Raw genomic sequence first — 25303 nt, forward strand, 5'->3', positions numbered from 1 at the left:
GTGAGAGTGCTGATGAGGTCAAGGCTGGAGGTCACTCTGTCATGCTGAATAAGTTAGAATAATAGACCGGAAGCTTTAGAATCACCGGCGGTGATTGAAATTATTGTTCTTCCTCTGTTAATCATGGTTACCTGCAAGGAAACATATGCAGTCATCATTGCTTTGCACAAAAAGGGATTCACAGGCAAGGATATTACAGCTGGTAAGATTGCACCTAAATCAACCATTTATTGGATCAGCAGGAACTTCAAGGACAACTTTGTCTCCTGAAGTTGATTAAGCTGCAGGATTGGGAACCACCAGTGCAGAGCTTGCTCAGGAATGGCAGCAGGCAGGTGTGAGTGCATCTGTGAGGCAAAGACATTTGGAGGATGGCCTGGTGTCACGGAGGGCAGCAAATAAGCCTCTTCTACCCAGGAAAAACTTCAGGGACAGACTGATATTCTGCAAAAGGTACAGGGACCGGACTGCTGAGAACTGAGGTAAAGTCATGTTCTCTGATAAATTCCCTAAAAATATTGTCTGAAGAACAGATGAGCGCTACCATCAGTCCCGTGTCATGCCAACAGTAAAGCATCCTGACACCACTTATGTGTTGGGTTACTTCTCAGCCAAGAGCATGGGCTCACTCACAATTTTGCCATAGAACAGCCATGAATAAAGAATGGTACAAAAACATCTTCAGAGAGCAACTTCTTCCAACCATCCAAGAAGAGTTTGGTGATGAACAATGCCTTTTCCAGCATGATGGAGCACCTTGCCATAGGGCAAAAGTAATAACTGAGTGGCTCGAGGAACAAAACATTGAAATTTTGGGTGCATGGCCAGGAAACTCCCCAGACCTTATAAATAAAAACCCACAAATTCTGACAAACACTGATGATGCAAGAATGGGCTGCGGCCCAGATGTTGATTGACAGCACGCCAGGGCAAATTGCAGAGGTCTTGGAAAAAGAAAGGGTCGAATTACTGACTCTTTGCATAATGTAATCGTCAATAAAAGCCTTTGACACTTATGAAATTCTTCTAATTACACTTCAGTTTACCACCGAAGCAGACTTCTTTATTTAATAGGTATTACTATTATCTTAGCACATTTCAGAGTATGAATTTAACAAGTTTATACAATAACAAATTTATAAAGTTATTACTGCTAAATACTGTTGTTGGTATAGTAGTAATTTTATTGGTCCCTGAAATCCATTTGACACAATTTCCTTTCTATCTCTGGTGAGCTATTTTAAAATTCCAGTATAATTATTATACCATAGTGCTAGCTTTCCACCTGATTCTTTTTAAATTTGGATTCATCCTGAGTAGAGACACTAAAACCAATTAATTTCAATTGAATTGCATTACCTAAAATGTCAGTCTACCTTACACCTACAAAAAAAAAATAGTTATTTTTATATAACAAATTTTGGGAAGTTTTAAACTTTTTTTCTGTCAAACTTTTGCCCGTGTCCGGAAACAAACACTTGGAATAACGTACTCTGGCAAAACACCTATGACGATTTAAACCCTTAAATTAATTTTAAAAATAATCATAAAAAGGTCCTATTTTAGTGCTCATGCTGACATCACTAATTTGATTCGAAAACTGTTATAGCATTGCAGGTTCTAATGATGAAGAATAACAAGACTTCTCATTTTGCACATGCTCGAACAAGATTTGCATTTCATGCAGAAAGGTCTAGTTTCAATAAAACTATGGTTAAAAAGATGTGGGAAATTTAGCTGTGACCCAAAAAAAAAAAAAAGAGTAAGACCTTTTTTTAAGAAGCTTTAATAAAAGTGCCTGAAATGCTAATTCTAATCATTTTACAGCATTTCATTCAGGATTATTTAGAAGAATGCACCATAATTTTGTATAAATATATCCAGTGTCATGGTAATTCCAAACACTTAATAGTATATAGACATTAAGGTGTTAGCAGCAGTGCTGCTCTCATCAGTACAATGTTGTCCACTGACGGACACGAAAAAGGAGGAGGTCATGATGACAGAACGAATCATGATTTATTATTATCAAACAGATCACACGTTCATGTTGAGGCTCCTGGTGTCTGCACCTACAGAGGAGGAAAAGAAACGACAGATAAACAAACAGGACACTACAACCAATCGGTTATTGTGTGGATTATTCCAGCCTACACACTCACGTTAAGTCGTCTTCACTTTAGTGACCTTCACGTTAGCTTCCGCATTTTTGATCGCTTCAGCTCGGAGCTGCGGTTTCAGCGCTGACCGCACGACACTGGCGCAGATCGACGAGAACCGAATGTAGCTGAAAGGAAAAAAAAATAAAAAAAATCACACCGTAAGATGCTTATGTTAACGCCTGGGTACATACATATATGTCCCGCATACATAACATTTAGTTAGGACTCGAACATAACATGAGCAAGACACGTAGCACGCGTGCTAACTAACAGCTGCTAGGTCTGTTAGCAGCACATACAACACTTTAACACAAAAACATCACTGCAGAGTCGAACAGATATAAAATGCTGCCCGTTACGTACCTGATACCAGCTTGTCGCCAGTACGAAACCATTTCTTTCGATGTGGTTGATCAGGTAAACCTTCCAAAAGCGAGATTTACCAAGGACGCGACCTACACAGACGGACGCTAAAGCGGCGATGTTTTCTATCCTCTCTGTTGCTTCTGTGACGTTTTTGACGAGCCGACTTGTGGGCTTATTAGCGCCCCAAGTGGCCTGGAGTCACTACAGCTGTGGCTAAAAGTTTTGAGAGACACACAAATATAAATATTCACGAAGTTTGTCGCTTTGCACTTCACAGCAGATGTTACTGTGATGTATTGAAGTATACTTATGGTCTATTTAATGTCTGGGGAGTTTCCTGGTCATGGACCCAAGATTTTTGCTGTTTTGTTCACCGAGCCACTTAGTTATTACTTTTGCTTTATGGCAACGTGCTTCATTATGCTGGAAAAAGGGATTATTTGTCACCAAACTATTCTGGGATGGTTAGGAGAAGTTGCTCTCTGAAGATATTTTTGTACCATTCTTTATTCATGGCCGTGTTCTTAGGCAAAATTGTGAGTGAGCCCACGCTCTTGTCTGAGAAGCAACCCAACACATGAATGGTCTCAGGTAGGGTTGCCACCCGTCCCGTGAAATACGGAATCGTCCCGTATTTACAGGCAAAATGACGCGTGCCATATCAAATCAATACGGGACGCGATTTGTCCCGTATTTTACATAGGTCCACATTATACATCGTCCCATGCAAATCACCCCACCCGCATTGTGTGGAGACGCGTCCTATTCTGCCCCTGATTGGGTAATACTCGTTGCCATCGTTGGTTTGATTGGTTTGTTTTAGGGTTACGGGCCGTGAATCACGGCCAATCAGAGTCAGAGGAGGGCGGGACGCCGCCTCGCCGATTCTTTTGCCAGAGTCAGAGTGACAGAAAATCCATATGAAACGGAGTGACAAGAAGTACACTTATAAAAGAAAGTAGGCCTGACAACGTCCAGTACTGCACACTACTACTTCTGGTCCGCTGATATTCACTGATACACTGATGTTATGATGTTCATGATGTTCATGGAAGATCTTTTGCAAGTTTGCAAGTTATAATTACTAAGTTATGGATCTGTTAATTTAATAATAAGTTAATAAAATATGGTTCACATCTCACAAGTTCCTCCAAAAGCTTATTTTTTGTGTTCTCAGTCACACTTTGTTGGCATATATTTATTATTGTCATAGCTGTGTATTCAATATGACCACTTAAGTTGTGATAGTGAGAGACTGAGTGCATCTGTTCACACTGATTTCAATAGCAGATATCTTATTATAATGTCCATTGGTATCAATCTTAATATTTTTGTGGTTATGATATACCACCCCTGGCACGCCATCGGGACTGTGGTCATCGTGGCCCCGAGGGGTGTGGCCCCCGCTGCGGCAGGCGTCTCTTATTTTTCTGTACTGAAGGTGGCATCCCTAGTCTCAGGATGCTTTACTGTTGGCATGACAGGACTAGCGCTTATCTGTTCTTCTCCAGACAAGCTTTTTTTCTGGATGCCTTAATCAGAAAGGGGACTCATCATAGAAAATGACTTTACCCCAGTCCTCAGCTGTTCGATCCCTGAACCTTTTGCAAAAGATCAGTCCATCCCTGATGTTTTTCCTGGAGTGTAGAGGCTTTTTGCTGCACTTCATGACACCAGGCCATCCTCCATGTGTCTTCTCCTCCGTGTGTGTTCAGATTCACTCACACCTGCCTGCTGCCATTCCTGAGCAAGTACTGCTCACTGTACTGGTGGTACACCACTGTACTGGTGGTGCCCCGAGCCCTCAGCTGAATCAACTTTAGGAGATAGTCCTGGTGCTTGCTGGACTTTCTCGGGCACCCTGAGGCTTTCTTCACAACAATCGTACCTCTCTCCTTGATATTCTTAATGATCCTATAAATGGTTGATTTAGGTGCAATCTTACTAGCTGCAATATCCTTGCCTGTGAATCCATTTTTGTGCAAAGCAATGGTGACCGCACACATTTCCTTGCAGGTAACCATGATTAAAAAAAAAAAAACGAACAATGATCTCAAGCAGCAGCCTCCATTTAAAGCTTCCAGTCTGTTATTCTAACTTATTCAGCATGACAGAGTGACCTCCAGCCTTGACCTCATCAACGCTCTCACCAGTTTATAAGAGAATCAATGACAGGATGTCAGCTGGTCCTTTTGTGGAAGGCATGAAATGCAGTGGAAATGTTTTGGGTATGAAGTTCATTTTCATGGCAAAGAGGACAGCAATTAATTGTAATTCATCTGGTCACACTTCATAACATTCTGGAGTATATGCAAATTGCCACCATAAAACTAAGAATTTGTGAAAATTAATATTTGTGTCATTCTCAAAACCTTTGGCCACAGCTGTATGTCTCAAATGTCCCATGTAATCCCCCTACCCTTTCCTCCCGTAATTACTTACAATATACCCACTACTAAAAGTACAAAATGAACCATTCCATAAAACACGTGAAGCAGCCCTTGCTTTCAAGATTCCTTTAACAAATTAGAATTTCTTTCAGCTATACTATCTACAATTACTGCTATTATTATATACATATCCGAGGGCCTTTTAAGTAATTTGCCAATTAATACAATTTATAATTAACGAAATGATATACATTCACCTTCCACTTTATTTAAAGGTGAATGTATATATCAGCTATTCAGTTAATCATGTGACAGCCGCACAATGCAATGTTCACAGTAAACATCAGAATGATTCAAAATTATCTCTGGTGACCTTAACTATGGCATATATTTGATAAGTTTTGATTATTTCAGAAACTTTATGGCATTTGGAAGTCACCCTTATCCAGAGCGATGTACAAAAGTGCTTTGAAGTCTGTGAATACATCAACACTGGTTCACTTCAACCATCAACCTGAAACTCTTGTAGGAACTATAACAAATTTGTAAATGTATACAAAAAAACATGGGAAAAATAAGTGCTTAAGTGTTTCATGGAGAGGTATTGACTCAGCTGTTTGGGTACATAGGAGTTCTTTCCACCACCTTGGTGCCAGAAAAGAAGTGTCTTGATTTTCCTCTTACCCTGAGAGATGGTGGGACCAGTCCAGCAGTGCTATCGGATCCGAGTGAGTGTGAAGTAAGAGGGTGCTGATCTTGAAAGTGTGTTTTCAATCTGAGCTTTACATTTCAATGTATATGACCAAACTGAGACAAAATGTATAGCATGACATCAGCTCAAGCTAACCAACATTCATGAAGTTTAACGTTACAACTAGCATTAATGCAAGAAAAACTTGTGTTTCTCCTGACCTGTAGTCTTACCTTGGAACGATTAGACATTTTTGAAAACATTTTTGCTCACCAGCTCTTTGATGGAATCTCAATGCTGAACATTCAGCTTGGATTCCTGCTTTGATTCAGTGGCAAGCTCCAATCTCCAGTGGCAGTGTACTGCTCTAAGGGATCCAGCTAGAGTTACACTTATTCCACCTTTCGCATCAGCAGCATATCATTACAGGAAATCAATCATTTTATTATAAGATTTTTTTTGTTGGACAGGCCCAGTTTACTACCTTGCTCTCACTGCAATAAGAAGGAAGTCGTGGCATTTCCTGGTGTGATGTTAGCGGTCAGCCCCTGCTGCAGTAAGGAGGCAATCATGGCAAACTTTCAAATTCACTATACCTCAGCATTAAACCACCACCAAAGCTAATTTAAATGAATTAGCATTATAAGACCATTGTGTTATCTTTTCAAGCAAGAACAGTCAGTCAAAATCATTCAATTACAGTTTACTAACAGTAATAAATCCAACAAGGTAATGAAAACAAAAATGTTTTCATCCTGTACAAATGAGCCTGCATTGTTTCAGACACCAAGTTCTTCAGGAGTGTCCTTCATCAAAAACGAAAAGAACAAACCAACCCACCACTTACACCAGCCATCAACCTGTTACAAGCTCGTCCCCATGTGTATGTAATGGACAAACCAATATATTATTCCATGGTGGGTTGTGCAAAAAAGCTAAATGGGGAGATATTCCATTTGGTTTCTGCTTTGCAAACAATATTCTAAATCAATACCATATACAGAGATTTGCAACATATTTTATGATTCAAGGAAAACAATTTTATATTGTAAAATAACACTGAAATCAGGGTCAAATGAAATGAAATAAATGAAAGCTTTCTTGAAATTTTGCTGAATGCAAGACCTTTAGTTTCAGGCATGTATAAAAGTACAGCTGCATGTGCCAGCAAATATTAGTAGCTTTGCACATAAATTAAACACTAATGTCAACAAATCAAAATGACAGATTTAGGTCAAATTGCAGCTTATAAATATACTTTTAAACAAGAGGTAAAAATGTACTAATATGAATTCAGAGGCAGAACACAAATGCACAAAAACTAATTAGATTTAATAAACCTGCATCACCAAACCCCTTCTGAGGAAAAATCCATTCATACTTAAAATGTAGACACATGTTCATCATTCCTTGGGAATCTAGAACAGTCTTGTAAAGTAAATCATGAAATAATTAGTAGCATTTATATCATTCTGATACATGCTTTCACTAAGATATCAGGGGAAAAAAGTATATTTCATGTTGTCACAATGCATGCTTCAAAAGTTGTTTACAAAGAGGGCACTTCAAGAGAATGTTTCAAAAACCAGCGCACGAATATGCTTGATGAGCTTTGGTCATGTTATGACTATTCCACTCAAGCACTCTTCTACTTGTGCTCAGTACAAGAAGGAAAAAATAAGCCCTATTTTTAAATGAAGAAATTTTCATAAAGAAATTAGTTTTTGTATAACCTGCAAGAAAAAAAAATGTAAACCTTTAAAATAAAATGTTACGGTTTTATGGATATACATGTATAATCTGTTCAGTTTCCCATTTAAAATATTATACATAATGTATACAGGATTATTTTACCATGGGCGTGTTTGAGAATAAGCTTCGGATAAATACTTCAAACATAATAAGAGTCCTCCAGAATACATACCTTTTCTTCTAGGTCCACCAATCAGAAAGAGCACTGAGATGTATGCAGCTTAATATTTACCATGCTTGATGACAATTTGTGCTAAACTTCAAAAAAGTGTGGTAGGATGTGTTGTAAGTAGTAGTATTTGTTTCACAGTCACAGCATTTCGTTTTATTTCTTCAGTTCATATTTTTCTTTTAATTTAATCAGTCCAAAAGCCAAACCATCAAAATCTGTCTTGTTTGACCAGCTGCTTCTGTTAAAGTGTGGCGTTGGGGAAGGTTTGTTGACCAACAGCAGGCATTAATTAGCTGCCCAAGCCTCCAGGTCCTTCATGTCATCATCCTCTTCCTCTTTCTTTGCTGCAAAAAGAATACATTTAAATTATCATCATTAGCTTGTAAAAACTGCACAGTACTTAGGTGAGTAAAACTAGGTTGTGAAGCTCTGTGTTAGTGTGTCACGTGTTAATGTGTGGAGTAGCTCGTTAAATGGTACAAAAGTTTATATAAACATAATTTAGGTAAATAACAAAACAGGATGCATATATAATAATAATAATAATAATAACAATTGTATGCCATTATAAAACATTGAGTATAAACATTATAGAGAAGGCAATTATACAGTCTGTGATTAAATCACCCAAATACATGAGCATCTGCTGAAAATTTCAGTGACTGCTTTTTGGAAGCAAGAGGTAAAGGACTTTTAAAAAAAAAAGAAAAGAAATAAAAAGAAAAAGAAATAATCACCAAAACAATGCCATTCGTTTGTGCTACGTTTGTGCTGATTTGTGCCGCAAAAACGAACGTTTGTGCTGGTTTGGTGTTTGAGTATATTTCCCCTTCTTAGAAATAACAAATACAATGCGGGACAGTGACGTCACTCTCCACCCCGTGCCGTCCAAATCTCTCCAAATCGGTGACGTTCGTTTGTGCTCGATTTGTGCCAGTTCGCGCCGCTAAAATAAACATTGAATCTTATTCCCTTCCTTAGAAATAACAAATACAATACGGGACAGTGACGTCACTGTCCACCCCACTTCGTCCAATTCGGAGGCGTTCGTTTGTGCCTCTAAAATAAAACATTGTATCTAATTTGCTTCCTTAAAAATAGCAAACAGAATAAAATAGCGGGTCTAAGGTGAGTAGATATCGGTAGCGTACACCAGAGACAACCATTTATGTGTCAGAATACACGGGACACAGTTCAAATAAACTGTTTAAAAGTTACAATGGTTAAGTGGCTTAATTTTTTAAAGAGACAAGTATAATTAAACAAGCAAGGCTCTATTAATAGCCACCACATATTTTATAAGGAGCTCCTGCATGCATTTACAGTGTACACATAATTATGAGATTAATTAAAAAAATTAAACACAGAAATATGAAACGATAGAAAAAAATGTAATTACACTTTTCCCAAAAAAAATTTTCAATAGAAGGCCGCAATGTACTGTTTGAGTCCTGAGTCATTTATTAAATCTATTCAAAACAGCTGATTCGTTCATTCAAAACGAAAGAAACCGTTTTTATGAATAGGTCATTGAATCACAAATAGAACCGGGTTGTCCAAATCGCCTTAACCCGGTGCTATTTGTTGGTGCTGTATAACACCATATACATCTTATTTATTCCCTTCATAAGGAAATTATAAAATGTCTGGAGGAGACGTGACCCCACGCAAGCCGTTCTATATACCTATTGTTTAAATACGGTCACGCTTTTTTGTGCTTGCGCGGTGCTGGTTTTTACTGTTTGCCGTGTTTTTCCCCATTTTAAGTGTGGAGTTTAGCATTTTAGATCTGTGCTTGAAATTGTCAGGTAATGTATTTCGTAATGTTTTCTTTCTTAGATAATCTTACATCTTACCTGCAATGTACTGTAACTTCTCTGTCTGTACTAATATTGTAAGAGGACTCATGGATTTTGTCCAATAAAAATGCGAAAAAATATAATTGTGTATTGTCTTAAGTTTTCTGAATGCTTTTAACAGTCAATAGACATTTAACATGTTCCTAGCCCCTTAAAAACATTTATTTACCTTAAGCACTGCACAATGTGAATCAATGTAATAAACGTCAACAAATATTGACCTCCTTTGTTAGATTTTGAGCTCGATTAAGTCACAGATAAAATTCTTTGTCCAATGACAGCACCACGCAAGCAAAAAAAAGAGTGACGTGTAGAGGAGATGGATGGAGTACGGTTTGCGTGACGTGAGTGCTCCTTAAGTGATTTTATAATTTCTCAAGAAGTGAATAAGTTAGTTTTTAAATGTTTTTCCTACCGCACAATTGGCCACAAATCGAGCACAAACAAACGCCACCGGTTTGGAGAGATTTGGACGGCACGGGGTGGAGAGTGACGTCATTGTAGTGACGTCATTGTCCCGTATTGTATTTGTTATTTCTAAGAAGGGGAAATATACTTGACGTTCATTTCAACGGCACAAATCGAGCACAAACGAATGACACCAGTTTTGTGCGATTTAGACGAACTGGGGTGGAGAGTGACGTCACAGTTTCCGGAAATATTTTAGTTATATCTCAGGATGGAAAACAGATAGTGTTTGTTTTAACGGCACAAATGGGCACAAATCGAGCACAAACGAACTAAGCCGGTTTTGAGCGATTTGGGCGATGTGGGGTGGAAAGTGACGTCACAAGGTCAAAAAAATAATGTTTAATATCTCAAACACCAAACCAGCACAAACGTTCGTTTTTGCGGCACAAATGAGCACAAACGTAGCACAAACGAATGGCATAGTTTTGGTGATTATTTCTTTTTATGGGGCGCCAACTTCACGGAGGTGCTCCCAACACATGGAGCAAAGCACTCTCTTTTTTTTGTTTGGGTGTTTTCTCTTTTAAACAATGATAACGTTTTTCTAAACCCAGTGTTACTGCCAGGGAAATAAATTTTGCGTCCCTATTACTTGCTGAGAGAGTTGACACACCATTGTTGTCATTTACTAACTAAGTCCTTAACTCTGTCTTTGTTTTATGTAGCAACATGGTCCTGGAGAAACTCATTGTTTCTCTAACCCTAACCCTGACTCATTGTTTTTACATCCCTCCAAACGCCGACGTGGAGGTAGATGTCAGATTCCACTGTTGCTAAACTACTAACACAGCAGCCCAAGGTACTTGTGTAATCTCCTGGGAATTTAATTATGTGACTCTGGACACAAGATTACTTGCTATCTCCCAGTATGTGGACTGTAATAGCAGGGGAAACAGGACTATTGATTTACTCTATGCAAATGTAAAGGATGCATACAGCGCCATCATACCGCTGCCTGCACTGGGGAAAGCAGGACACAACCTAATTCTGATTCAGTCTCAATACGAACCAAGAGTGACGAGGTTTTCCACAACCACACACACATTCAGGAAGTGGTCTCTCGAGGCAGTTCAGGCTATTTGAAAGACTCTGTTTGCCATGTGAAAGGATATGTATATTCAATCTCTTCTGGAGTTCTATAGTTATAAGAAAGTAACTCCTTGTTGATCTTATATCCTAATAATTAACCATACTGTTCAAAGGATTGCATCAATTTGGGTAACAGGGCACTTTATTTGTGTGTAAAATCCCTTTATTTGTAACTTCCCTGATTTCTGCATTCTGCTTCTAACCAATACATCAGCTCAATACATCAGACAAAATGAAAAGAGCAGCGGTGACGAAGCACAACCCTGCCTCACACCAAATCTACACACACTGTAAAATTCCAATTGACAGAATCAAATGTCTTTTTGGCATCAATAATGATCATTTTTGCCTTAATTTATTTATTTTGTATAGTATCTATAATGTGTAGTGTCCTGCTTATATTATCTTGTATTTGACATGGTTATACAAACCCTGTCTGATTTTGTATCGCTGTGGGTAGAAACTCTTCTAATCTTTGGCCATGAAGAAAAATATAAAAGATGATGCGAGTCCAAGGTTGGGCCTCCATTACACAAAGGATAAAACTTCCCTGCGTGTTCCTCCTGTACATGTATAGAAAAAGAGGTGGGGGCATAAATTATAATAATAACAGAATTCTCATTGCAATATATAATATTTTTAAGATGGGTATCTAGCGCCATCTGTATCAAGTTCCACTTATAGTCATGTGGAAAAAAAAAAGGACAAGTTATTTTTCAACATTAGTTTAACATATGGGCATTTGATCTTCATTGTAACAATATTTGAAGATTCGAGTAATATAAATAAACAAATTAAAAAAAAAGAAAGTCTTGTGAGAAAACAGTAAGGACATGCCTACAATTATTTGTACTTAAAATGGATAAAATGACCTACAGGTGTGTCACATCGGGTGCAAATGATTAGAACGTTGTTACAGAGCATTTAGATGGGAGGTTGCCTTATTTAAACCTCAGACATTTAGTTTGGTTTGCTCTTAATTGTTAAAGTGAGAGTTATCACCATGGTGAGAACCAAAGAGCTCTCTGAGACCTTCAGAAAGTAGATTGCTGATGCTTATGAGTCTGGTAAGGGATAAAAAATGATCTTAAAAGAAGTGGAGAACATTTAAACAGCTGCCAACATGGTCAGTTCAGGCCATCCGAGCAAATTCACCCCAAGAGCAGACCACAAGATGCTTAAAGAAGAATCTACAAAAGACTGCAAGTAAGATATTGCAAAACATTAATTATCATGGGAGGTGTGCAAGGAGGAACCCTTTGCTGTCTAAGAAAAACATGAGGGCAGGATTGAAGTTTGCCAAAGAACAGAGACAAAAGCCAAGACTTCTGGAATAATGTGCTTTGGAAAAATGAGTCTAAATTATATGGGCACAATAACAAAGGGCATGTTTGACGTAAACCAAACAGCATTTCAGCAAAAGAACATCATACCAACTGTGAAACATGGAAGTGGAAGTGTTCTGGTTTGGGGAAGCTTAGTTGCAGCAGAACCTGGCCAGATCATCATCACAGAATCCACTATGAATTCTACATTGTCAGAAGACTCTTGAGGAACACGTGAGACCATCTGTCAAAAGAATTAAGCTGAAGTAGCACTGGACCTTGCAACATGACCAATGACCCAAAACATACCAGTAAATCCACCAAGAACTGGCTGAAAAATAACAATAAATGGAGAATTCTGGAAAGCCCAGATCTAAATCTTTGAGGTGATTTGAAATAGACCGTCCATGCAAGAAACCCCTCAAACATCACACAGCTGAAGGAATTCTGCATTGAGCAGTGGAGAAAACTTTCTTCTAGTTGATGTTAGAAAGTGGTAGATGGCTACAAGAAACGTCACAGTTATTTTAGCCAAAGGGGGAAATATTAGCTATTAGGGCATAAGGTGTCCTAAATTTTTCCTCAGATCAAATACAGGAAAACAAGATTAGAAATAGAGCCTCTCCCAGGCTTTTCCTCATTAAGATCATGCTAACAAGAAGCCATCTATTCTTCATGTCTATAATTGCCAGATTTATTACAATTCAGTTGCTGCTCTACAAAATTCCCTTAACTACTCCAGAAATTTAATCAGAATTATTACTTCTCTCAAACGGAGTTTAGTGATAGCCTCGCCCTAACATGCCTGTGCTGCAGCAATGTTTTGTATTTTTTCCCCATTTACCCTTTTTTCATACACCCCTCCACCCAATTTTTGCCTCATAAACAGTTCACGTATTTTCAAAAGTTTTTATATTTGATAAATTTTTATAAAATGATAATTTATATATAAAATTAAGAACGAGGGCTTCCACCAATTTACATTTATAAATACTAAATTTAGACAAAAGAAGTAGCAAGGCAAGTAAGAAATATTGCTTATGATAACATTTGGCAAAGGAGAAAAGGCAGAATAAAATATTTTTAAAGCACAGCTGAACGTTGGACAAGATGTGAGCCTTAATAAAAGAGCAGAAACCGGACCAGTACCGGACTGAGTGAGAGCAACTCCAAAATAAGTGATAGAATGGTAAACCACATCATGTAAACCACAAAAAAATACAGCACGTCTATCACGATTAAATCAATTTACAAGGTAATGATGGCAAGGATAATACTTACAGATGAGCTTAAAGAAATGTTTGATTTTGTTAGTATTTATGGTGAAGTTTCCAAATTTTACTGCACAACAGGTCATTAATAAAACCATTCCAAAATGAAATAATAGTAGGGCTGGAGACAATCTCCCTTTGAAACAGAGCCCGAATAGAGTGATTATTGTTTTTTATTGGGGAATGAGAGAAACAAATGCAACCAATTTCAGTTTCAGCAGTATTTAAGGAGTATGCTGGAGGCTGAAGGCAGGTATTTTGAGAAACGTCTCGAGACGCGGGAATAACTTTCATAACCACAGCATAGTCTTTAGGAGAAACTGGATTACTATATTTAGACAGAAATACAGAATAGGTTGCCATTACACTGTGTTAAAGAGTAAATAAAAACTGGAGCGATTGCACATATTCTGTTTCGCCTGACCGTCAACTGAGAATGATGTCACTTCCAGATACAAACACGCCCCATGCTATAATCCCACACCCAACAATGATTGACAGGTTTTACATGCATACATTGGAAATGCAATGGAAAAAGTGTGCATTCGACTGTGATTGCATTCGAGTTTTGGCAGGCTCCGTACGTGAAGCCAGAGAAAGTGAAACAGCAAATGGGTTTGTTTGCGTTTTGATTGTGTCATGGTTTTTACAAACAAGTAGGAATACGCAATTATATCATCTAAAAATAAAATCTGCAATTCCTTTTTAATAGTGTCTGCAAAATCCCTCCATAGGTACAGAGTTATCCTCATTCACAAATCAATATAATTTAAAAACTACAAAAACCATCCAAGATACATTTGGAAGATATGTTTTTGTTCTAGGGAATATCTTGTCACAAAAAGTAAATCATAAGTCATCTACGGTTCCAATGATGATGATAACCCGTTTGAAAAAAATATTTTTAGCCATGTCTTCTTTGGAGATACTCTTAACCCTATACTGGACAGAGCCACCCAAATTGATGCAACCCGTGCAAACCCTAGAAACAATGTGATTAATCAAGGACCTAAGATTAAATTAGTTTGAAGAATGCTGGAACTGGAATAAAATGTTACTCAGGCCCATAAAAAAAAACTCTATGGAATTATTGGCTAATTTTTAAAAAAATTCTCAATTTACCTTGAAACAAAGTGAGGGAACCCGAGACAAGAGTATACTAGTTACGCAAGTGTGTGTCTGTTAATATCAGAGAATTCAAAACATCTCTGCAAATAATTTCAGATTAATATGTAGTTCATCTCCAGGACATCTGAACAGTATTTCCATCTCAGACACGCACTGTATGGATCCAAGTAATAATAATAATAATAATAATAATAATAATAATAATAATAATAATAAAATTTCTCCTGTTCTACTTTTGGTCTGCAGAGTTTGGTTTGATGGTGATGGATTATCAGTCTTCACAAGTTCTGCTAGCTTTTGAAAAGCACAGTTTGAATAATGTACAATTAAGTGTAGTATAGTTTTGGTTTTATAAACTTTTAAAAAAAAAAAAAAAAAAAAGCATTGAAATGGTCCATATTGTGAAAAAGCCTTCCAATAGATTGACCGCATCTCACACACACTTTAAACTGACTGAACATTATCAATAGTAGGTGGATATTCCAATTTGTTTTTTTTTTTATTGTCATGCAGAATGAAAATAAGGTTACATTACATTCTAAACCACAACGTCCATACAATTTTAAAAACAAGCAAAAGACTTTAAACATTAGTACAATCCATGAGTAGCAATTACCTGGTCTAGAAGGTAGGGATGTAGATGGTACATTCGGCAGCTGTACATTCTCTGTGCCTCCAATCTCTAGCAGGTTCTTGTCTAGCTCTTCCTGTTCCAACTCTTCCAATTCAGCCAACAACTCATCCTGGACCAGTAACGTGGACAAAGTTAGCAAAGGAACTAACAAATATCCTAACAAAGCAGCACATCAATAAAACATGGCAAGCCACATGTGATTTTCAAGGACAGCAGAAAGCATTCATTCTTGTTCTTACCTCATCAAACTCCTCACCAAACCCAACAGGCTTTGATATTGCATCTGAGATTTCTTGTGCCAACTCCTGCTGCTCTGTAATATCCTGCATGAGTTCATCAACTTTGTCTATATCCCTAAGGGACGACAAACAGACCACAGTTTTCAGTAACAGGCACGTAGACACCATTTTACTAATCAATGTAAGAAGGCTTTTTTTTTTTTAATCCACTTAAGTTCATTGTGAACGTCTGAATTTGCTTCCTACACTATTTGGCAAAGATTTGTGAACACCTGTCATAACACACATACGTTGTGGAGGAGAGGGAGTGGTTGAGAACCGGTTTGTGAATGTTTCAATGAACAGCAGCGAGTAGTTTAGGGGAGAGATTCGAGTCACATTTATATTTTGCTGGTATAATCCTTGGCGTGAGTTCATCTAAGAGTCTAAAAGCACTGATAAGCAAGGAGAGAAATGCCCTTAGTAAAAGAAAGAGCATCTTTCAAGTTGTCCCAAGCCTGCCTTCGATTTCCTCGTTTCCCCGTTTAAACATAATGGACTGTCACCTAGGTGCCTTTCTGACTATCCAATTCCAGATTTAATTGAACATTTGCAGCTAAAATAACCACTAGTTTTCTTGTAAAGCTTTCCACTAGATTTTGAAGTGAGGCTTGAGAGATTTTCAGTCACAAGGGAAATAACAAGGGCCGACAAGTTGGTCTGAAACGGTGCGACAGACATTACATGTTTAGTTAAGTGGAGTTCAGGGCCATTATGTCAATTATGGACCTCCCTGTGTACACAGGGAAAACTAATACCGGAACAAGTTGTTCCAGTAAAAATAAGCATACAAAATTATCATATACAATTATGTGCTTCCAACATCATGGCAGACGTTTGAGGAAGGGCCAAATGTACGTGAGAATGTTGTTCACAAATGTTGTCCACAAAATGTTGACCATAGAATGTATTAAAAGAATAATCTAAGAAGTAAAGCTTTTGAAACTATATAAGTAGCTATTTTAATGAGGTTTGTGTCAGAACAGAAAAATATATTATCAAAGTACTTAATAAACCTCTTTTTTCAAATCAACTAATATTCAACCAATAATGAAAGCCTTCTAGTTGCTTTACACTGTATCAACGGCCACAGCAAAGACCTAAATGTCAACAGATTAACACAAAACATTTTACAAAATTGAACTTAAACCAGAACAGTAGATGGTCAATAACGCACATGTTATCATGAGCAGCTTTCATGGCCTTAGCAGCAAAGCCCATGTTCTTGATGACCTCTGTGTTCGTGTTGGCATTCTCCAGTGCCTCCCTCTGGAACTCAATGGTGGACAATGTTCCATCAATCTGAGCCAACTGCTTCTCATATCGCTTCTTGCGCTTCAATGCTTGTAGTGCAGCTGTTTTAGACATAACAGAACAAGTTATTGTACATATCTGTGGCCCATAATACTGTACCTGATGTCTAGGTTAAAGATTTAGGCACATGAAATGTTTATAATACAAAAACTAAAAAGCTGGTTACAAGTCAGCTGTTGCCAACATTCAATTTGCTTCTCTCTTCTACCGTCAATCAGAATTTGCTTCTGATGCACATAGGGGGGGCTTCAAATGGCTGAATGTTGGTTTTGAACAAAATGTGTCAGAACACGCAGTGCATTTGCATCGTAGCTTGCTGCCCAGTGGGATGAGTAGTCGCAGACTGGTCAGAGTCCCCAGTGGATATGTGAGCATGGGAACTGCACCACGGAGTAATGGGACATCATTTGGCAACCAGGCGTGTGTGCATCACTTACGTAGGGAAGAGATGGCACCAGGATTCACTTTGAGAAAAAGTGGCAGTGGTTTCTTTTAACAGAAAAATATAATATTTTTTAGGAAAAATTGTTTAGCACTGATTTCCAATCCAATCGATCTTCTGTGGAATTTAATGGGCAAACAAGCCTGATCAATTCTGCCAATATCATGCCAGATACCACAACAGGGTTTCAGCGGTCTTGCCATTCAGCACCCGAGGAGACTTTATGATGTTCTACAGCACTGTAACGTTTGTAACCTAGATTTCTTTTTTTTTTTTTTTAATTTAGTTGCACATTGCAGAAATGTTCACATGCAAGGTCTTCTTCTAATTTCAGCTTTTCCCATTAGGGGTTCTAAGGCTTCTTGCCACCAATTCTAATTAATTAATTAATTAATTAATAATAATTAATAAATGCATTATAAGTTGTGATAACTTATTAAATGTCCTTATTGTGCAAAAAAAAAAAACAGCAAAAATTAAAATCATCTAATTTAGTATCATATCCGTGCAACATTTTTCAATGTTATAACTGTGTCCAACAGTTGCTATTAAAGCTTTGGTAATCCTAGTTTTAAACATGCAACATACACTTTTTTCCCCTCACCACAGACAATTATTTTAACACAATGTGACTTACTGAAAACTTAAATGCTTTTTGCATACTAATTTAGACTACTAATCCACAGGAGTGGGGGCTTCATCAAGACAGAAAGAAGACTGGCTGAACCAGCAGGTAACATGATTCCTATCTGTGTCTTATTAATACCAGCATACATCTGTGCTCTTTGTGCTTTCATTAACTGTCTAAAGTCAGAGAGAGAGAGAGAGAGAGAGAGAGAGAGAGAGAGAGAGAGAGAGAGAGAGAGAGAGAGAGAGAGAGAGAGACAGACAGAGTGTGTGTGAGAGAGAGAGAGAGACAGACAGAGTGTGTGTGAGAGAGAGAGAGAGAGACAGACAGAGAGTGTGTGTGTGAGAGAGAGAGAGAGAGACAGAGAGTGTGTGAGAGAGAGAGAGAGACAGAGAGTGTGTGAGAGAGACAGAGAGTGTGTGAGAGAGAGAGAGAGACAGAGAGTGTGTGAGAGAGAGAGAGAGACAGAGAGTGTGTGAGAGAGACAGAGAGTGTGTGAGAGAGAGAGAGAGAGACAGAGAGTGTGTGAGAGAGAGAGAGAGAGACAGAGAGTGTGTGAGAGAGAGAGAGAGAGAGACAGAGAGTGTGTGAGAGAGAGAGAGAGAGAGAGAGAGACAGAGAGTGTGTGAGAGAGAGAGAGAGAGAGAGAGACAGAGAGTGTGTGAGAGAGAGAGAGAGAGACAGAGAGTGTGTGAGAGAGAGAGAGAGAGAGACAGAGAGTGTGTGAGAGAGAGAGAGAGAGAGACAGAGAGTGTGTGAGAGAGAGAGAGAGACAGAGAGTGTGTGAGAGAGAGAGAGAGACAGAGAGTGTGTGAGAGAGACAGAGAGTGTGTGAGAGAGAGAGAGAGAGACAGAGAGTGTGTGAGAGAGAGAGAGAGAGACAGAGAGTGTGTGAGAGAGAGAGAGAGACAGAGTGTGTGAGAGAGAGAGAGACAGAGAGTGTGTGAGAGAGAGAGAGACAGAGAGTGTGTGAGAGAGAGAGAGACAGAGAGTGTGTGAGAGAGAGAGAGACAGAGAGTGTGTGAGAGAGAGAGACAGACAGAGAGTGTGTGAGAGAGAGAGACAGACAGAAAGTGTGTGAGAGAGAGACAGACAGAGAGTGTGTGAGAGAGAGACAGACAGAGAGTGTGTGAGAGAGAGACAGACAGAGAGTGTGTGAGAGAGAGACAGACAGAGAGTGTGTGAGAGAGAGACAGACAGAGAGTGTGTGAGAGAGAGACAGACAGAGAGTGTGTGAGAGAGAGACAGACAGAGAGTGTGTGAGAGAGACAGACAGAGAGTGTGTGAGAGAGACAGACAGAGAGTGTGTGAGAGAGACAGACAGAGAGTGTGTGAGAGAGAGACAGACAGAGTGTGTGAGAGAGAGACAGACAGAGAGTGTGTGAGAGAGAGACAGACAGAGAGTGTGTGAGAGAGAGACAGACAGAGAGTGTGTGAGAGAGAGACAGACAGAGAGTGTGTGAGAGAGAGACAGACAGAGAGTGTGTGAGAGAGAGACAGACAGAGAGTGTGTGAGAGAGAGACAGACAGAGTGTGTGAGAGAGACAGACAGAGAGTGTGTGAGAGAGAGACAGAGAGTGTGAGAGAGAGAGACAGAGAGTGTGAGAGAGAGAGACAGAGAGTGTGTGAGAGAGACAGAGAGTGTGTGAGAGAGACAGAGAGTGTGTGAGAGAGACAGAGAGTGTGTGAGAGAGACAGAGAGTGTGTGAGAGAGACAGAGAGTGTGTGAGAGACTGAGTGTATGAGAGGTAGAGAGGGATGTAGAGAGAGGGGTAGAGAGAGAGGTGAGGGGATAGAGAGGGGGGGTGGTAGAGAGAGAGAGAGAGAGAGAGAGAGAGAGAGAGAGAGAGAGAGAGAGAGAGAGAGAGAGAGAGAGAGAGAGAGAAAGAGAGGTAGAGAGGGATGTAGAGAGGTAGAGAGAGGGGTAGAGAGAGCGAGATAGAGATAGAGAGAGGGGCAGATAGGCACTCCAGAAGCTCTTTCAATCTAACTATTTCTCCAGCTGTGTCCACAGGCCAATATGCGACCCTCAGTAAGGTGGCCTCCACTAATCGATCCAGCAACCTTCGTTGAGGTTTTTAATGAGGCAGCTTAAGTACAGACACAGGTTGGGTTTACCTCACAAAAGTGGTCAAAATAATTCTAATTAATGGCCCCATAACCCATAACAGATGTATTGTAAAAGTTTGCCTTCCATGAACAGACATGGACCAGGATACAAGCTACTGGTTATTATAATAAGGAAGCACAACTGCACATTATGAAAAAATGAAAATTTGTTCTAACCCTAATTCTTAATAGAAATAAATGGAACAACAAGGTCAGTTCTATTTTTTTGCTACACACTGAAGACACATGGGTTTGAGACAAAAGATGCATATTGGACAAATTAGTTCTCCCATCATTCTCCTCTTTAGGAGGTGAAATTCTAGCATGTTCTTTCATTGTTTTTTCCCTAGCAGGTTTCTGCATGTAACTTTTTGGAAATATTGACAACATACTGAAAGTTCCTGTGTAGTTTTTTTGTTGGCACCTCAAGTTATTTTGTTGTTTTCAGACAATGGTGAGAACTGCATAATTGTTATAGTTGCCCTAAATAAAACCACAGACCTAAAGGAGGCTATAGCGTCATTTCCCGTAACAGTTGAAAAATACATGCTCATCGGTCAAGCAATGTGGGCGTGGCTTAGGCTTGCAATGCTTCAGGAACAGGCTCCAAAACCTTTATTGACGATGGAACTCATGGTGGTAGCAGAATAATGAATTCAGAAGTCTACGTAAACAAGTTACAGAGAAATGCATCCGATCTAACAGAGAAACATCAAATGAGGGAATAAACAAAAGGTTTTATATTGGCTACGACCAGACTAACATATTTCACCTCCAAAAGAGGAGACAGAAGGGAGAAACCCTCAAAACAAATAACAGGAAAAGAAAACTGCAGTATAATCCTATAAAATTATCAAAAGGCTACAACAGAAGAATTTAAGAGTTTGCTTGTGTTGGTGGGTCACCTGATTCATGTAGTTATTACAGGCAAGAGCTAGACAACCAAATATTATGTGTTATTTAGTTTAAGATATTTTCTAATACTTTTGTGCACCTAAAAATTGGTGGTCTCAAAGAAATGTTGCCATTTTAAAGGGGTCACTTTTTTTAAATCCTTCGGTGAATTTGAGGAGTAGAATCGGAGTAGAAATAGACCCATGTTTTTAAAGAAACCATGAAGAGAACTCCATCCTATCTCATGAGTATCTGACGTCAGTTTTCCATTCCAGTGTACATCTATTCACATTTGGGGTACATTAAGATTAAGATTAAAATTAGATCACTCCACAAGGTCAGTTCTCCATGTAAAACCGTCCAATTTAATACAGAACCTCACAATACAAAATGATGAGAGAAGTGAATCTGGATGCTGTTGTAAAGGCTTATTCCACAGGTTGCCAGGCCTGATCCAGAAACTCCACATTTTAGTGCTCTTACACAACAGCATCAACTGAGGAAGTGCTGTTAAAAGCTTCAAATTGAATTAATCAGATATGTTGGAGAAGGCAAACATTTTGACAAGTGGTCATCTAGGATCAGGGCTGTGAACCTGTGGCTTAATCAGTGAAAGGGAAAAGTTTTCCTAACGACATGTTATTTGATTTAAAGGTAAATCTTAAGTGGGAGGCGTTATGCATGGGTCTGATTGATATAATACGATAATAAATAATATCTTCACTTGCTACTAATTACTTTATGTTGTGGTAAAGTCAACGAATAAAGACGAAACTCGCTTAGTTCAATTTTACTAGCCGAGTTGTTTCATTCTTGCTGTAACCTATTTAGCATTTCTAGCCTAGTTAGCTAGTATGTGTATATTTGGGAAGTATTTAATCCTACGGAAACTTCACCTCTTTTGTTCTTTGTGCCGTTTCGCTTTGCCGTGATTAGTTCCTGTTCAATCTTCTTTTCCAGAAATTCTTGTTTCTTCGTCAGCATCTCCTCTGTATCTCGAAGCCGCTGGATAGCCTCTTGGGCACTGGGAGCTTTACCTCCTTTGCCACTGCTACCAAATAATTTCCCAAACAAAGACATCCTCACATTTAACACCAGGAAAATCGACGAGAGAAACGTTTATATGGGAACACAAAATCGTCTAAAGATAACACAGCGGCGTTCCAGTATCACTTCACACTGACCAAACAGGTTTAGCCGTGTTGTTTTTATTAACCAGGCCCTGTGACGACAGAACGTCGCGAATGAGTGACGTAATGACATAATAGAACGGCATAGATATATATCTACACCTTTAATAATAAAGTAAAAGAAGTCTCTTTTAAAATAATGCATAGAATATACCCGGTAAAACATGTGTTGGAACGGTTTAAATTAGATATTGAATACCCCTGTAATTTCTGTAAAGGTGAAAAGGAAACTATTTTTCATTTCCATATTCCATATTCATATTTTATGTATTTTATTCACTCTATATCCATATTTTATACTCATTCTGTCCATATTGTGTCTCATCGCCTGCATTGTTTTCTTGTATAGTATTGTGTTATTTATGTCTGTACCTTTGAGAGTCACAAACTGCTGGAACCAAATTCCTTGTGTGTGTCAACGCACTTGGCCAATAAATCTAATTCTGATTCTGTTTTTCCATTGCATACATACAAAAATATTTTGGATTGAGGTGGTATAATATCGATATAATAATACACTTTATTGATCATGGGATTGAAAAAGAGAAGGCATATTTCATACAATTGTTAATATTAATGGGAAAATTTCACATTCATAAAATGAAATGGTCTGACCCCAAACCAAATGTTCTTTGCTTTAAAATCAAAGCTTTATTGTTCTGTTTTGTGTAATTGTCGAAGCAAAAAGGCAATTCGAGCTTATGTTGTAAGCAGATATGATGTATAGGGTAGCAGCCTTTTCCTTTTGTTTGTTATAATTTTGTTCTTGTCCTCTGGCACTGTTGTTGTTATTTCTTTTATTATATATATATCTACAAGTAGATGTCGCCTTGGCTACGGCATACGAATGCGTCAATAGAGCCGCCATCTTGGTACAGGGGACCCCCTCCACTTTAATGCATCAGCGTCAATGTAGGCAAAGAAATAAAATCACCATAAATCGTCATGAATGCGATTTTCTATTTTTTTTTTTTTTTTTGGCTCGTTCTAAAGGTCAGACATGTATTTATCATTAAGTCCAGAGAAAATGTAAGGTTTTGATATGAAGATAATCTACTTTTTCAAAATATAATGCATAGTGCAAGTAGGTCTAAGTTTAGAACAATCGCTACTTACCTTAGCCTACTGCATGCAAAATTGCTACAATGGTGTGACAGATTCAGATTATTTTATTTAATGCCATGTCAGCAATCAAAGCTATTTTCATGGCAAAAATTCAATTACAAAAACACAAATATCATATAAATACAATAAAAACAAAACAAATATAAACAGCAAGTCATATTATACATTTTTTTAAAATTAACATACGATAAAAAAAAATCAAAAACCTTTTCAGGCATAATCTCATTAAATGTCCTTAAGTGAAGTAACTTGATAAAAGAGCATTCTGCTTGTGTTAAGTCCAGGACAATCTAATAAAATATGTTTGACAGATAAGGGAATCTTACAAAACATACATAAAGTTGGGTCTTTTCACCTTTAAGCAAAAAAGCATGGGTCAATTTTTAATGTCCTTATTAAGAGCTTCGGAATCTACAAACATTGTCGGTTTTCCTAACTGTCAAAAACGAATGGGTAACTAGCATGGATTAGCTGCGGCTGTTAACCAAGGACTGAAACAAACCAAACGTAACCAGAAATATAATTCCGTAACATTCAATATCATAAAACACATTGTGAAACGTGTGAAAACACAGTGAAATGAAACAATGTTTCTCCAGGACCATGGACAGAGCTATAAGGACTTAGTAAGTTAGTCCTAGATACATAAAGTGCATCTGTGTGACCTGGTGCAAACATTGCAGGACAAGACAAACAGACAGTGCAGGACAAAAGACAGTGCAAACAAAAAATTCAAGACAATACACAAAAGACAATAAACAGAAACAGAGCAGACCAGTGTAAACACTGTATATTCAAACAATATTGCATGTGCAGAAATACTGGAATGAACACATTAGTATTATAGCAGCAGTTACATGAGATATTGTAAAGTATTGTGCAAAACAGCAATCGAATGAAATGTGAGGCAGCATGTGCAAAGAGCAAAAACAGTGTGCAAAACAGCATGTAAACACACATAAATAATTCAGGACAGCTTGTACCCCCAAAGCAATTATTGACTTAAACGCTCAGATTTTGACTTTGAGTCTTTGTGAGAAAAAGATTGGGGGATTGAGAAAGATGGTGAAGATAGATGGAGAAAGATGGCCGGGGAGGAGGTAGTTTGGAGAAGCTATGTATAAAAGTTTGTCATGTCGTTTTTGTAAGTTTTTTGTTTGTTTGTTTAAAAAGTTGACCATTCTGACATCTAAATGTAAGTTCTCATTACCTGTCTAACTGACTGTTACTGCAAGTTATTGTTAAGCTTTACAACTTAACCAGTAAGACTGCATCGAATGGCGGAAAATAGGAAAGAGAACCTAAGATGAAGATTAAAGAAGTGCACATTTCTGGCACGTTCAATCAGTGCACTCATATGTGGTGAAAGGTGCTACAATTCATTCACCGGATTCCACAAGAGAGCCCCTGATTCGAAGCAAAGTAAAAGATAGTCGGAATAGTATTATATCCAGTCTCGCTTTTTTATGATTTGCTTTCAATGACAGCAGCATACAACAAGGCTTCCCCTTTTCTTTTCTTGCTTGTAACACAAACTATGGCCATACATATTAAAAAAAGATCAATTTTGTGGTATTAAAATTATGGAGAAAGAATTTAAATGTTCTCAGTCAGCAGACAACACTGCCATTTTTTTAAAATGAAACTGAAATTAAAGCTATTGGTTGTCTTAATATTTTCTCATCTGTATCTGGTTTATGTGTAAATATAAAAATGTAATAGTAATAATAATAACATATTAGTTATTCCAATAAAGCTATTAAGAAATTCAGGGCTAATGAGAGATGTCACTAAAAGGAAGAATATTATTATCCAAAACTTTTGAAGTTTTGTCACATTAATTGTACACAGCTAATGCACTAGACACTCCACAAATGGTTATTAAAGAGGTGGATACTTTTCTGTTTAATTTTATTTGAAAAGAAAGACCACATTATTTAAAAAAGATTGTTTTGTGCAAACCAAATGATGCGATGTGGTGTTGGTTTGCCTGTTGGAGGAAGTTTCCAAAGT

At 38.1% G+C, this 25303-nt stretch overlaps 2 protein-coding genes across 3 annotated transcripts; both read right to left on the reverse strand.

Moving 5' to 3' along the window:
* Positions 1–2000: 2000 nt before the first annotated feature.
* On the reverse strand, positions 2001–2687 carry atp5f1e (ATP synthase F1 subunit epsilon). Its single transcript, XM_060867150.1, has 3 exons — positions 2526–2687; positions 2163–2287; positions 2001–2072 (listed from the first exon to the last, which is right to left on the reverse strand). Exons 1-2 carry the CDS (start codon positions 2555–2557, stop codon positions 2164–2166), a joined length of 156 nt encoding a protein of 51 aa, XP_060723133.1. The 5' UTR covers positions 2558–2687; the 3' UTR covers positions 2001–2072; position 2163.
* Positions 2688–6296: 3609 nt separating this feature from the next.
* On the reverse strand, positions 6297–22206 carry chmp4ba (charged multivesicular body protein 4Ba). 2 transcript variants are annotated; one of them, XM_060868468.1, is made up of 5 exons: positions 21872–22206; positions 16766–16943; positions 15550–15664; positions 15293–15419; positions 6297–7877 (listed from the first exon to the last, which is right to left on the reverse strand). In XM_060868468.1, the coding sequence occupies exons 1-5, from the start codon at positions 22053–22055 to the stop codon at positions 7819–7821; spliced, it is 663 nt and encodes a 220-aa protein (XP_060724451.1). In that variant the 5' UTR covers positions 22056–22206; the 3' UTR covers positions 6297–7818. The 2 variants fall into 2 exon arrangements, with proteins under 2 accessions (XP_060724451.1, XP_060724450.1); XM_060868467.1 differs by having other exon boundaries at positions 6297–7880.
* Positions 22207–25303: the final 3097 nt, after the last annotated feature.

The sequence above is a fragment of the Tachysurus vachellii genome, chromosome 4, assembly GCF_030014155.1.
Source record: "Tachysurus vachellii isolate PV-2020 chromosome 4, HZAU_Pvac_v1, whole genome shotgun sequence".
In the NCBI taxonomy this organism is placed as follows: Eukaryota; Metazoa; Chordata; class Actinopteri; order Siluriformes; family Bagridae; genus Tachysurus; species Tachysurus vachellii.

What these genes read in the sequence shown, in the direction of transcription:
- chmp4ba (XM_060868467.1), bottom strand. Translation starts at nt 22,055, where the DNA reads ATGTCTTTGTTTGGGAAATTATTTGGTAGCAGTGGCAAAGGAGGTAAA. An exon ending in AAAGCTGCTCATGATAACAT is followed by an intron (nt 15,665 to 16,765) that starts GTGCGTTATTGA and finishes GTCGTCCCTTAG; the next exon opens with GGATATAGACAAAGTTGATG. An exon ending in TTGGTGAGGAGTTTGATGAG is followed by an intron (nt 15,420 to 15,549) that starts GTAAGAACAAGA and finishes TTACTGGTCCAG; the next exon opens with GATGAGTTGTTGGCTGAATT.
- atp5f1e (XM_060867150.1), bottom strand. Translation starts at nt 2,557, where the DNA reads ATGGTTTCGTACTGGCGACAAGCTGGTATCAG. An exon ending in TGGCGACAAGCTGGTATCAG is followed by an intron (nt 2,288 to 2,525) that starts GTACGTAACGGG and finishes TTTTCCTTTCAG; the next exon opens with CTACATTCGGTTCTCGTCGA.